This window comes from Nomascus leucogenys, chromosome 10, assembly GCF_006542625.1.
Source record: "Nomascus leucogenys isolate Asia chromosome 10, Asia_NLE_v1, whole genome shotgun sequence".
Classification (NCBI taxonomy): domain Eukaryota; kingdom Metazoa; phylum Chordata; class Mammalia; order Primates; family Hylobatidae; genus Nomascus; species Nomascus leucogenys.
Window position 1 is genome coordinate 56,151,111 of NC_044390.1, and position 13,092 is coordinate 56,164,202.

Genomic DNA, 13,092 nt, shown 5'->3' on the forward strand with positions numbered 1-13,092 from the left:
CACTTTGGGAGGCCAAGATGGGCAGATTACTTGAGGTCAGGAGTTCCAGACCAGCCTGACTCACATGGTGAAACCCCATCTCTACTAAAAATACAAAAACTAGCCAGGCGTGGTGGTGGGTGCCTGTAATCCCAGCTACTCGGAGGCCGAGGCAGAAGAACCACTTGAAGCCGGGAAGCGGCAGTTGCAGTGAGCCGAGATGGCACCATTGCACTGCAGCCTGGGTGACAGAGTGAGACTCCTTGAAAAAAAAAAAGTGGCTGGGCATGGTGGCTCATGCCTGTAATCCCAGCACTTTGAGAGGCCGAGGCAGGTGGATCATGAGGTCAGGAGTTCAAGACCAGCCTGACAAACATGGTGACACCCCGTCTCTACTAAAAATACAAAAAATTGGCTGGGCATTGTGGCGCATGCCTGTAATCCCAGCTGCTAAGGAGGCTGAGGCAGGAGAATTGCTTGAACCTGGGAGGTGGAGGTTGCAGTGAGACGAGATCATGCCATTGCACTCCAGTCTGGGTGACAGAGCAAGACTCCGTCTCAAAAAAATGCATAAAAACAGAAGTCGAAATACTGGCTGAAAGAGGCCAGTCTGGACTCAGTATTGTGTTCACTGCAATTCATGAGAGCTTGGTAATGGTGCCCTCTTTGAGAGACGCTGCCCTGAGGAGGAGTCTCCCCAGTGACCCCTTCATGTCCCTGTTCCTCAGGCTGTAGATGAAGGGGTTCAGCATGGGGGTGACCATGGTGTACATCACCGAGGCCACCAGACTTGTCCTAGAAGATGGTGTAGCTGCAGAACAGAGATAGACCCCAAGGCCTGTGCTGTAGAACAAGCTGACCACTGAGAGGTGGGAACCACAGGTGGAAAAGGCTTTGTGCTGGCCTCTGGCAGATGATACTCTTAGGACGGAGGAGAAAATCTGAGAATAAGAGAATAGGATTCCACAGAGAGGAAAAACACCCAGGACAATGGTCATAAAATACATCACGATGTTCTTGATGAAGGTGTCAGAACAGTCAAGCTTCAGGACTTCGGAAGGATTGCAAAAAAAGTGCGGAATTTCCATATTTGTGCAGAAGGACAGCCTCAAAATGGTCAAGGTCTCAAGCAAGGAACCCATGACACTGATGCACCAGGACCCCAGAACCAGCAGTCCACAGAGCTGGGGGTTCATGATGACCATGTAGTGCAGGGGGTGACAGATGGCCACGAAGCGGTCATAGGCCATCACGGTCAGGAGCAAATTGTCCAGGCATCCAAATGCAATGAAAAAAAAATATCTGGGTGAGGCAGCCTGCAAAAGTGATCATTTTGCTTTGTGTTTGGATATTCACCGGCATTTTTGGGACAGTCGTGGATGCGAAACAGATGTCAGCAAAGGACAGGTTGGAGAGGAAGAAGTACATGGGGGTTTGGAGGTGGGAGTCCGAGCTGATGGTCAGGATGATGAGCAGGTTTCCGGTGATGGTAACCAGGTACATGGAGAGGAACAGCCCATGGAGGAGAAGCTGCATGTCAGAGTCCTCTGCGAATCCCAGAAGGAGAAAGTTTCCAACTTCTGTTTGGTTTCCTCTTTCCATGGGGCCGCTGGGTTCGCTGAGAAGGAGGAAAAAAAAAAACAGCCACACAAAATTTACTCCAAATAGGAACTCCCCAGAATGACTGCAATATCCTTTATTCAAACCCAGGGAACTCAAGAAATCATGCATTTTGGCTAATTATTGGATTTCTTTGCCAACAAGTTACAGTTACCATCACTACCTGGAGAAGTCATCTCTACATTATTGGTCCTCAAACTGTGGTTCCTGGAACAGCCCCATCAGCATCACCTGGGAACTCATTAGACATGCGCCTTATCATGCCCACCTGACCAACTGAATCTGATACTCTGGGTATGGAGCCAGCATGCTGGTGTTTGTTTGTTTGTTTGAGATGGAGTCTCGCTCTTTCACCCAGGCTGGAGTGCAGTGGCGCAATCTGGGCTCTCTGCAACCTCCACCTCCCGGGTTCAAGCAATTCTCCTGCTTCAGCCTCCTGAGTAGCTGGAATTATAGGCATGCACCACCATGCCCAGCTAATTTTTGTATTTTTAGTAGAGATGGGGTTTCACCATGTTGGTCAGGCTGGTCTTGAACTCCTGACCTTGTGATCTGCCCGCCTCGGCCTCTCAAAGTGCTGGGATTACAGGCATGAGCCACCGCGTCTGGCCTTTTAATCTTAATTTTTTTTTTTTTTTGAGGCAGAGTCTCACTCTGTTGCCCAGGCTGGAGTGCAATGGTGCAATCTCAGCTCACTACAACCTTTGCCTCCCAGGTTCAAGCAATTCTCATGCCTCAGCCTCCTGAGAAGCTGGCACTACAGGCGCACACCACCACGCTGAGGTAACTGTGTGTGTGTGTGTGTGTGTGTGTGTGTGTGTGTGTGTGTGTGTGATGTGTTTTTAGGAGAGACAGGGTTTATCCATGTTGGCCAGACTGGTCTCAAACTCCTGACCTCAGATGATCCGCCCGCCTCAGCCTCCCAAAGTGCTGGCATTACAGGCGTGAGCCACCGTGCCCGGCCGGCATTCTGGGTTTTAACAAGCCCTCTAGGGAATTCTGATGCACACTCAAGTTTGAGGACTATTGCTTCAGCGCTTGCCTGTATCCCTAAGCAATCATTCCCTCCCCAGCATCCCTGGTGGCTGCTCTTGCCCTTTCTGCCTAAGGCATGGGGATTAGGAAATCAGGCAATGAGAATTCCCTAATTCTAGGCAGAATTTCAATCCTCAGAAGGCTTTTTCTTCTATTGTGCTGCATTCCTGTAATTTATTTTTCATTTTGTTTTAGAGACAAGTTCTTGCTCTGCTGCCCAGGCTGGAGTGAAGTGGCGCCATCCTAGCTCACTGCAGTCTCGAACTTCTGGGCTCAAGTGATCCTCCTGCCTCAGCCTCCCAAGTAGCTGGGACTACAGGTGCAAGCCACTGTGCCCAGTTGTAATTTCTACATGTTAAATCCCCTGGATCTTGGATGCCCCTTCTGCTAAAAAATAATAACCACTATTTTTAATAATCATTGTTTACATTTCATTTATATCATCAATCTCCCTACCTAAACTCAACAAAAATGGAACTTTGAAATAGAAAAGCCCTAGAGTTTTTAGATATAGAATTAAATTTTATCCCCATTTTCCGTCATCTGATTCCCTCAGATCAAAATATTCTGCCATACGGAAATGGCTCTTTAAAACTTGCCCATGTTGGACTTTTACTTACTTTCTAAGTTTTCTTAAAGACAAAGAAGTTGTTGATTAATTATAGTTTTATATTTTCTTCTCTTAGGATAATCTGTAGATGGCCTTTCTCAGTTTTGTTTTGTTTTTTTTAATTAAGATATTTCCGGCTGGGCGCGGTGGCTCACGCCTGTAATCCCAGCACTTTCGGAGGCCAAGGTGGGCAGATCACGAGGTCAGGAGTTCGAGGTCAGCCTGGCCAACATGGTGAAACCCTGTCTCTAATAAAAATACAAAAATTAGCTGGGCGTGGTGGCACACACCTGTAGTCCCAGCTACTAGAGAGGCTGAGGCAGAAGAATTGCTTTTAATTGTCTATCTTCAAAATATACTTAAACATTGAGTTGAGAAATTTGCTTAGTATTGTTTTTTTCATAATTTTATTTCTGATGTGCCAGTTTATCCTCCCAGATGAGCTTTAGAATCCTCTAGCCATGTTGCAAGAAAAATGCCATTGGAATTTTATTGGAGATTACATTAAAGTTATTAATTAATTTGGAGAGAAATTGGCATCTTTAGTATGTTCAAATTCTCATTCTAGTAGCAGAAATGTTCCTCTGCATATTTTAATCCTTTTTTGGGTAAACATTTTTGTTCATGTGTTAAAAATACACATATAGATTATGTTAATTTCTTAATATTTTAATGTAATACTCCCCCACATAACATCTCTGCTGTTTGTATTATATTAGGAAGTCATTTGATTTTTTTGTATTGATGAGGTGCCATGTTCTTTTTCTGGGTTATCTTGTTAGTTTCATGTTTTTCTCTAAATTTCATCTATTTTCTCCAAATAATACTAATTAATAACACCTATTTCTCTTTTAGGTCTTATTGCATTGGTTTGAAATTTTAGAATCCTTTTAAAATTTATGGTAGGAGTTGGCATTCTTCTTTTTCTTCTTCTTTTTTAAATAGAATAACCCTAGAGTTTTGTAATTTAATATGATGTTCACTGTGATTTAGAATGTGTAATTTTTATCATGTTAACTTGCATTTTTTATTTCTGGATACTTTAGTGTGTTTAAAAAATTTTTTTTATTTTTTAATTTTTAAGTTGTGTGGGTAAGTGTATATCTCTATGAGCTACATGACATATTTTGATTCAGGCATGCAATGCATATGGTAATGACATCATGGAAAATGCAGTATCCATCCCCTCAAGCATTTATCCTTTGTGTTTCAAACAATCAAATTATACTCTTTTTGTTATTTTAAAATGTACAGTTAAATTGATTTTGACTATACTCACCCTGTTGTGCTAGCAAATACTAGGTCTTATTCACTATTTCTCTTTTTACAACTTATTATTAATTTTTGTGGGTACATAATAGGTGTATGTACTTATGGGGTACATGAGATGTTCTGATACAGGCATGCAAAGCATAAGAATCACATCATGGAGAATGGGGCATCCATCCTCTCAAACATTTATCCCTTGTGTTACAAGCAATCCAATTATGCTTTAGTTTTTTGTTTGTTTTGTGGTTTGTTTGTTTGTTTGTTTTGGATGAAGTTTCGCTCTTGTTGCCCAGGCTGAAGTGCAATGGCGCGATCTTGGCTCGCTGCACCTGCGCCTCCTGGGTTCAAGCGATTCTCCTGCCTCAGCCTCCCAAGTAGCTGGGATTATAGGCATGTGCTACCGTTCCTGGCTAATTTTGTATTTTTAGTAGAGATGGGGTTTCACCATGTTGGTCAGGCTGGTCTTGAACTCCTGATCTCACGTGATCCACCCACCTCAGCCTCCCGGAGTGCTGGGATTATAGGTGTGAGCCATCTTCCCTGGCCTCCTTTAGTTATTTTAAATAGTGTTTTTTAAAGGTATAAATAAGTGTTTAATGATTAATTATTTAGAAAAAATAATGTCAAATCCCATCTCTGTAGTCCCAAGTACATTTCAAGCAAACAAGAGACTACATAAGCTATCTGAAGAAAACATAGATAAACATAGATTATGTAAATTTATACGTGGATAGACGTAATCTTTGAAAGTATAAATTCTTTCTGAATAATTCCCCTTTGATAGAAAAAAGAGGTCAGCAACTGGAACCATAAATTGAAAAATTCTGAATGAGAAAATGTGCCTTGCAGAAAGTTAGAATGCAAAAATAATCTATTTAACCGACAAAAGTTAGTATCTTTATAAAGAAAATTATAAATCATTGAAATATTAATGCATTGCTGGGGAAAATAAATAGAATATTAAAGCTTCATAAAATGAACTGTAAAAAGGGTAATAAATGTTTGAGAAAATGTTTTATTTTTACTGTTAATCTAAAAAAGTAAAATTAACAATGACATACCCCTTTCACTGAGGGAATTGAAATGTCTGTATGAAACAAGAGTAAGAATGCAAAATTCCGGCCAGGGGCGGTGGCTTGTGCCTGTAATCCCAGCACTTTGGGAGGCCAAGGCAGGCAGATCACGAGGTCAAGAGATGGAGACCATCCTGGCCAACATGGTGCAACCCCGTCTCTACTAAATATACAAAAATTAGCTGGGCATGGTTGCACGCGCCTGTAATCCCAGCTACTCCCAGCTACTCGGGAGGCTGAGGGAGAATTGCTTGAACACAGGAGGTGGAGGTTGCAGTGAGTTGAGATCGCGCCACTGTACTCCAGCCTGGCGACAGAGTGAGACTCCGTCTCAAAAAAAAAGAAAAGAAGAATGCAAAATTCCATCATGTGGAACATGTGGAAAGAAAACATTTCAGATACTGCTATGAAAAGACATTTGGTCTCCTTTTCTGAGCTACAGAAATGAACTCGGCCTATGGATCTCTTATAATTATACACATATTGGCACCAAAAAAAATGATCTATAACAACATATCCCAAAGTATGAGAAGGATCATCTTTGAGTGTTAATATTAATCTTGATTTTTAGATTACTTTTTTAGTATATTGTTTGAAAATTGCAAATGAGTACATGTGTAGTCTATCCTCAAGAAATAAAAACTTAAAAATTTGAAGATATTGTCAATACAAATGTTACAAAATCAATATTGTAAAATTTGATTTTGTTAAAAATTATCAGAAAACATTTAACATTCTGTTAAAACAGAAAAGAGTAGCTAATAAAGATCAAAGCAGAGTTAATGAACTAAAAAGAAGAAATATTCTGGAACTGAAAAATAAATTCCAGAGCTAATTCTTTGGCAAACACAAACAAATAGAAAAAATTAGACAGAAGTGTAACAAAAGGGATACAAAGAGGGAGAAAGAGCAGAAAGGCCTACAACCAAGAATGAGAAAAAAATGAACACAGAGATAAGGCAACGCTCAACTTTGCAAGATAATGTTATTTATAACGCCATGTTAAAAGTGTGAAAATCCATACCTAATGCTAAATGACGAGTTAATGGGTGCAGGAAATCAACATGGCACATGGATACATATGTAACAAACCTGCACATTGTGCACATGTACCCTAAAACCTAAAGTATAATTTAAAAAATGTGAAAATCCCCAAGAAACAAATTTATTTCTGGAAAAATATAAGTGCCCAAAGTTGATTCAGGATGGAGGAAAACAGATCAATAACCAAGAAAGGAATTAAATAAACAGAACTTACTTCCAAAAATGCCCTGGCAAGGCTGTGTGGCAGGAACAACAGGAGAATTCTCCTTTAAGAATTAAAAAGGAAACGTATGTTTATTATTAGTAATTATTTGTCAGTGCCCTGGAAGTTTCAACGAATGCAATACAAGGAGAAAAAGAAATGAGACCTATATTAAAAAGGCAACATAACTTTGTTTTCAGATGATGGATTGGCTGTGGATAATGGATTGGTAGCTGAAAACTTATTCTTTTTTCTTCTTTTTTTCTCTTTTTGAGACAGAGTCTCGCTCTTCTCCCAGGCTGGAGTGCAGGGGCACGATCTCGGTTCACTGCAACCTCCACCTCCTGGGTTCAAGCAATTCTCCTGCCTCAGCCTCCTGAGTAGCTTAGATTACAGGCACATGCCACCACGCCCAGATAATTTTTGTACTTTTAGTAGAGACGAGGTTTCACTATGTTGGTCAGGCTGGTCTCGAACTCCTGACCTTGTGATCCGCCCACCTCAGTCTCCCAAAGTGCTGGGATTACAGGCATGAGCCACCACGCCCAGCCTGAAAACTTATTTTAACTGAGCATGATTTTAGTAAGGCAGCTGAAGCAAAACAAATCTGTAAAAAGCAGTAGCCCTTCTAAGGTGGCATTCAGAGGGACATTCAGAATGTTTTTCAACCATTGCTTTTATCTAGTTCCCATGGGAATAGGTAAGGGAATTATGCGAACTCTGTACTCTCTCTGTAACTACTCTGTAAATCCAAATTATTCAAAAATAAAAATTAATAAAAAAGTGAGTCCAAGGGAAAATAAAAGTAGCATTCATATGTACAGTTGAATCTCTTAGAAAATACATCTCCATCATTTCAAACATTAACAAGCATGGATGCTGGTGAGGTTGTGGAGAAAAGGGAACAGCTTATACACTGTTGGAGGGAGTGTAAATTAGTTCAACCATTGTGGAAGTCGGTGTGGTTATTCCTCAAAGATTTAAAGATAGAAATACTATGTGGTCCAGCAATCCCATTACTGGGTATATACCCAAAGGAATATAAATCCTTCTTTTATAAAGACACATGCACGAGTATGTTCATTGCGACACTATTCACAATAGCAAAGACATGGAATCAACTTAAATGCCCATCAATGATAGACTGGATAAAGAAAATGTGGCACATATACACCATGGCATACTAGGCAGCCATAACAAATAACAAGATCACGTCCTTTGCAGGGTCATGGATGGAGCTGGGGGCCATTATCCTTAGCACACTAACAGAGGAACAGAAAACCAAATATCACATGTTCTCACTTGTAAGTGGGAGCTAAATGATGAGAACACGTGGACACACAGAGGGAAACAACACACACTGGGGCCTATTGGAGGGTGGAGGGGGAGGAGGGAGAGGATCAGGAAAAATAACTAATGGGTGCTAGGCTTAATACCTGGGCGATGAAATAATCTGTACAACAAAGCCTCATGACACACATTTACTTATGTAACAAAACTGCACATGTACCCTTGAACTTAAAAAGAAATTTTTTTTAAAAAAATCCAAGAATATAAAATTCCTGGAACAGGGACTGGAAACTTGTAAATACTCAACAACTAAAAGTAATAATAGCTAAAATCTATTAAGGACTTTTGCATGTCAAGCACTTGTCATATATTTTATATGTCTTAGTTCATTTGACCATCATCACAATTTTTTGATTTAATGAATGAAAATGTGTTTATAATAATGCATTAATAATAATTAACATGAGTAGGTGTTCACTAGATCTTGGAGACTATTAAAAATTGTGCATGATCTTTAATTTAATCCTCTTTTTTTTTTTTTTTTTGAGACGGAGTCTCACTCTGTAGCCCAGGCTGGAGTGCAGTGGTGCGATCTCGGCTCACCGCAAGCTCCTCCTCCCGGGTTCACCCCATTCTCCTGCCTCAGCCTCCCGAGTAGCTGGGACTACAGGCGCCTGCCACCACGCCCGGCTAATTTTTTGTGTATTTTTAGTAGAGACGGGGTTTCACTGTGTTAGCCAGTATGGTCTCGATCTCCTGACCTTGTGATCCACCTGCCTCAGCCTCCCAAGGTGCTGGGATTACAGGTGTAAGACACCGCACCCGGCCAATCTAATCCTCATTTTAAATTAAAATGTTTATTATAGTTATTTTAAAAAATTGATACATAATAATTGTATATACTTATGGGGTCCATGTGCTATTTTGATATATGCATACAATATATAATGATCACAGCAGAGTAATTAGCATATCCATCACCTCAGACATTTATCATTTATTTGTGTTGGGAACATTTCAAATCTCCTCTTCTTGCTATTTTGAAATATACAATAAATTATTGTTAGGCCAGGCGCGGTGGCTCACGCTTGTAATCCCAGCACTTTGGGAGGCTGAGGCGGGCGGATCACGAGGTCAGGAGATCGAGACCACGGTGAAACCCCGTCTCTACTAAAAATACAAAAAATTAGCCGGGCGCGGTGGCGGGCGCCTGTAGTCCCAGCTACTCGGAGAGGCTGAGGCAGGAGAATGGTGTGAACCCGGGAGGCGGAGCCTGCAGTGAGCCGAGATCGCACCACTGCACTCCAGCCTGGGCGACAGAGAGAGACTCTGTCTCAAAAAAAAAAAAAAAAAAAAAATTATTGTTAACTATAATCCGCTACTGTGCTGTCAAACACTAGAACGTATTCCTTCTAACTATATTTTTATACCCATGAGTCAACCTTGCCTCATCACCCCCTACCCTTCCCACTCGCTGATAACTATCATTCTACATTCTACCTCCATGAGATCAACATGTTTTAGCTCCCACATATGAGCGAGAACATGCAATATTTGTCTTTCTGTGCCTGGCCTATTTCACTTAGCATAATGACCCCCAGTCTCATCCCTGTTGCAGCAACTGGCAGGATTTCATTCTGAATAGTATTCCTTCATTTAGGTACCACATTTTCTTTATCCATTCATCTAGTGATAAGCACTTAGGTTGATTACATATCTTGGATATTGTGAATAGTGCTGCAATAAACATGGAAGTACAGATATTTCTTTGATATACAGATTTCCAGGCTGGGCATGGTGGCTCATGCCTGTAATCCCAGCACTTTGGGAGGACGAGATGGGTGGATCACCTGAGGTCGGTAGTTCAAGACCAGCCTGGCCAACATGGAGAAACCCCATCTCTACTAAAAATACAAAAATCAGCTGGGTGTGGTGGCGGGCACCTGCAATCCCAGCTACTCAGGAGGCTGAGGCAGGAGAATCACTTGAACCTGGGAGGCGGGGGCTGCAGTGAGCTGAGATCACACCACTTCACTCCAGCTGGGGTGACAGAGCAAAACTCCGTCTCAAAAAACCAAAAACCCAAAACCAAAAAACCGACAACCAAAACCAAAAACGATACATGGATTTCCTTTCTTTTGAATATATACCCAGCAGTGGGATTAGTGGATCATAGGGTAGATCTAATTTAATTCTCATCTTAACCCCATGAAGCGGATATGACTATTATACTCATCTTACAGATATGGAGACCGAGACACAGAAATATTAAGCAAACTAATGTCAGAAGATGTATGCAATGGGCTTGCAAGTGCTAACTATGAAATCTCAGGGAACGTTTCTTTAGTGAATGAATGAATGAATGAGTAACTGAGTAAGATATTATGAGTAAACAATATAGGAGCATCTTTGATACAGGAGAATGGAAGCATTTTTATTATTTTTTCTTTTTCTTTTTTGTTTTTCTTATTTTATTTCTTGGAAGCACTTTAAATGGCTCCAGAAAAACAGCTAAGACGGCTGGGTGAGAAACTTTTGAGAGATACTAGAAGCTAACAGAAGATCAATTTTTATTAGGAAGGTGAAAGAGCCTCAGAATTTGGTCCTGGAAGGGGTAGGAAGACACCTGAGAGGGAGCTAAGAGGAAGAGCTAAGAGAGACACAGGAATTCATTGTGCAGGTTGCTTTAAGTGAATGGACTGTCCTCACCACACTGTCCCCATTTCCACCGCCAAAGTTCTTCCTTTAAGAGCTCTGCCTGCCTCCATACCTGTTCGCCACCTCAGATGCTCCGGGGCATTGCTGAGCCTCTAGTTCCCTAGGTCCTTTCTTCCCTGGGTGATGGAGGTTCAACTCAGCTTCAGGGATGGACGGAGATGTGGCCTCGGGCGTAAGTCCTCTGAAAGTTGAACTCCCTGCTTCTTGGAACATTCGAGCAGTAAGTAACAGGTGTAAGGGGCATATTTACTATCAGACTTAGAGGTTGAATTCTCATGAATGCTCATTAAATTAATCACTCCGTTCTAACTCTATTCTCTGAACAATTTCATTCCCATGAGTGAGGGAGCCAAAATAGAAAGAAACATTTTTTCTGCTAGTTTTGTATTCTTGGGAGCATCTTGGATACCAGGTATGGGAATCCCTTCCTCTGGGGCTCTTTGCTTATGATACTCTTTTCTGCCTGGTGTGGCTTCCATTGTTTATTGTCCTCCCCCATGATGGTTTCCTCAACATTTTATTTTTTTATTTTTATTTATTTATTTTTGAGACAGAATCTTGCTCTGTCATTCAGGCTGGAGTGCAGTGGCACGATCCCGGCTCACTGCAACCTCTATCTCCCGGGTTCAAGCAATTCTCCTGCCTCAGCCTCCTGAGTAGCTGGGACTACAGGCAGCCACCACCATGCCAGGCTAATTTTTGTATTTTTAGTAGAGACGGGGTTTTGCCATGTTGGCCAAGCTGGTCTCAAACTCCTGACGTCAAGCGATCCACTGGCCTCAGCCCCCCAAAGTGCTGGGATTACAGGTGAGAGCCACTGCGCCTGGCCTCAACATTTTAGATGGAGTTTCTTTGCGCATGAGCAGACACGTTTTGTTTTTTTGTTTTTTTTAAAAGACCTTGTGAGTCCTGAGCAACTTCACTTGGAGTTGTGGACAGGAACCACACACAACTCCAAACAAAACCATTCCAATGACTTTGCCACAAGTTCTATTCTTACTATTGAAGGTGCAATATAGAGAAAGTTCCAGGCATGCAAAGAGAAGTAAGATGAGAGGTGGCTTGCCTGGCTGCCCAGGCAGGACCCTGAAGGTATCTACACTTTTACAGGTTCAAAACAAGTCCATTGGATGCCCCTTGTTACTCCATTCCAGAGAATATAGAACATCTTTAACAATTCACAAAGGACCAATTTTTTTTTCATTTTTTTTTCGGTAGAGATGGGGTCTTGCTATGTTGGCCAGACTGGTCTCAAACACCTTGTGGCAGGCCAGGTCCTACTAACGCAGGCCTCTGTAACAACTGTTTCAGCACTGACTGAGTAGTTAAGTTAAATATTAAAAACTGACAGAGCCAGTGCCTTTATACAAAGGCTGGAATGTAAAAAAAAAAAAAGCCTACCCAGAGTTTTGCCTAGGCCTTTCCTGGGCCCTGAAACATGAGAAGATAATGAAGGAATTCTTAACAGGACCCATTTAGGATTAAACAAGTTTTATTGGGGGTCTGAAGAAACTCCCCAGGCCTCCACAAACAAGTTTATTGGGGGTCTGAAGGAACTCCCTAAACCTCCATGATCTATTGGGAGACAAGATAAGGGTAATCACTCCAGCACCTGGACCCATTTAGATTAAGTAAATTTACTGAGGCTCCAGAGGAAGGTCTTCAGGACTCAGATCTTAGTTATAGATTAAAAGAAGTTAATCACTTATGTCTTTAGATGAACGCACACTTACACATAGACATATAGCTTAGAAGGTATATAAGCTCTGGAAAACTTTGTAATTTTTGAGTTGATCTGGTGATAATTTCCAGGCCTTCTCCCTGTAACCAGCTACAGAAATAAAAACTCTCTTCCTCCCTAGTTCATCTGCATCTCATTAATGGGCCGTGAGAATAAGCAGCCCGACCTTTGCTTTGGTCTGGGAACAGCCTGGGCTCAAGTGATCCTCCTGCCTCAACCTCCCAAAATCCTGACATTATAGGCATGAGCCACTATGCCTATAGTGGCTAGGATCGATTTTTAAAGCCCAAATAAAATACCATTAAAACAGTTCCAGAAAATAAGAATAGTGAGACACAGCATCCCCTCTGAGTGACAATTTTCTGCCTGAAGGAATAATCAACAAGATGAGATCTTTCTCACCAGATGGGAAGACCTACTATAGGGTTTACAATGCTCATGTGTTCAAGTAATGCAACATTCAGCTGGTCGATGCTTTATTCCTGGGTTAACCTCTCACTTTTCTTCTCTG

General features: G+C 41.5%; 1 protein-coding gene across 1 annotated transcript; it reads right to left on the reverse strand.

Moving 5' to 3' along the window:
• Positions 1 to 617: 617 nt before the first annotated feature.
• Positions 618 to 1,581, reverse strand: LOC115837070 (olfactory receptor 7C2-like). The gene is given in 2 exon segments (XM_030821860.1): positions 618 to 1,277; positions 1,279 to 1,581. Coding segments are annotated over 2 exon segments (963 nt in total).
• Positions 1,582 to 13,092: the final 11,511 nt, after the last annotated feature.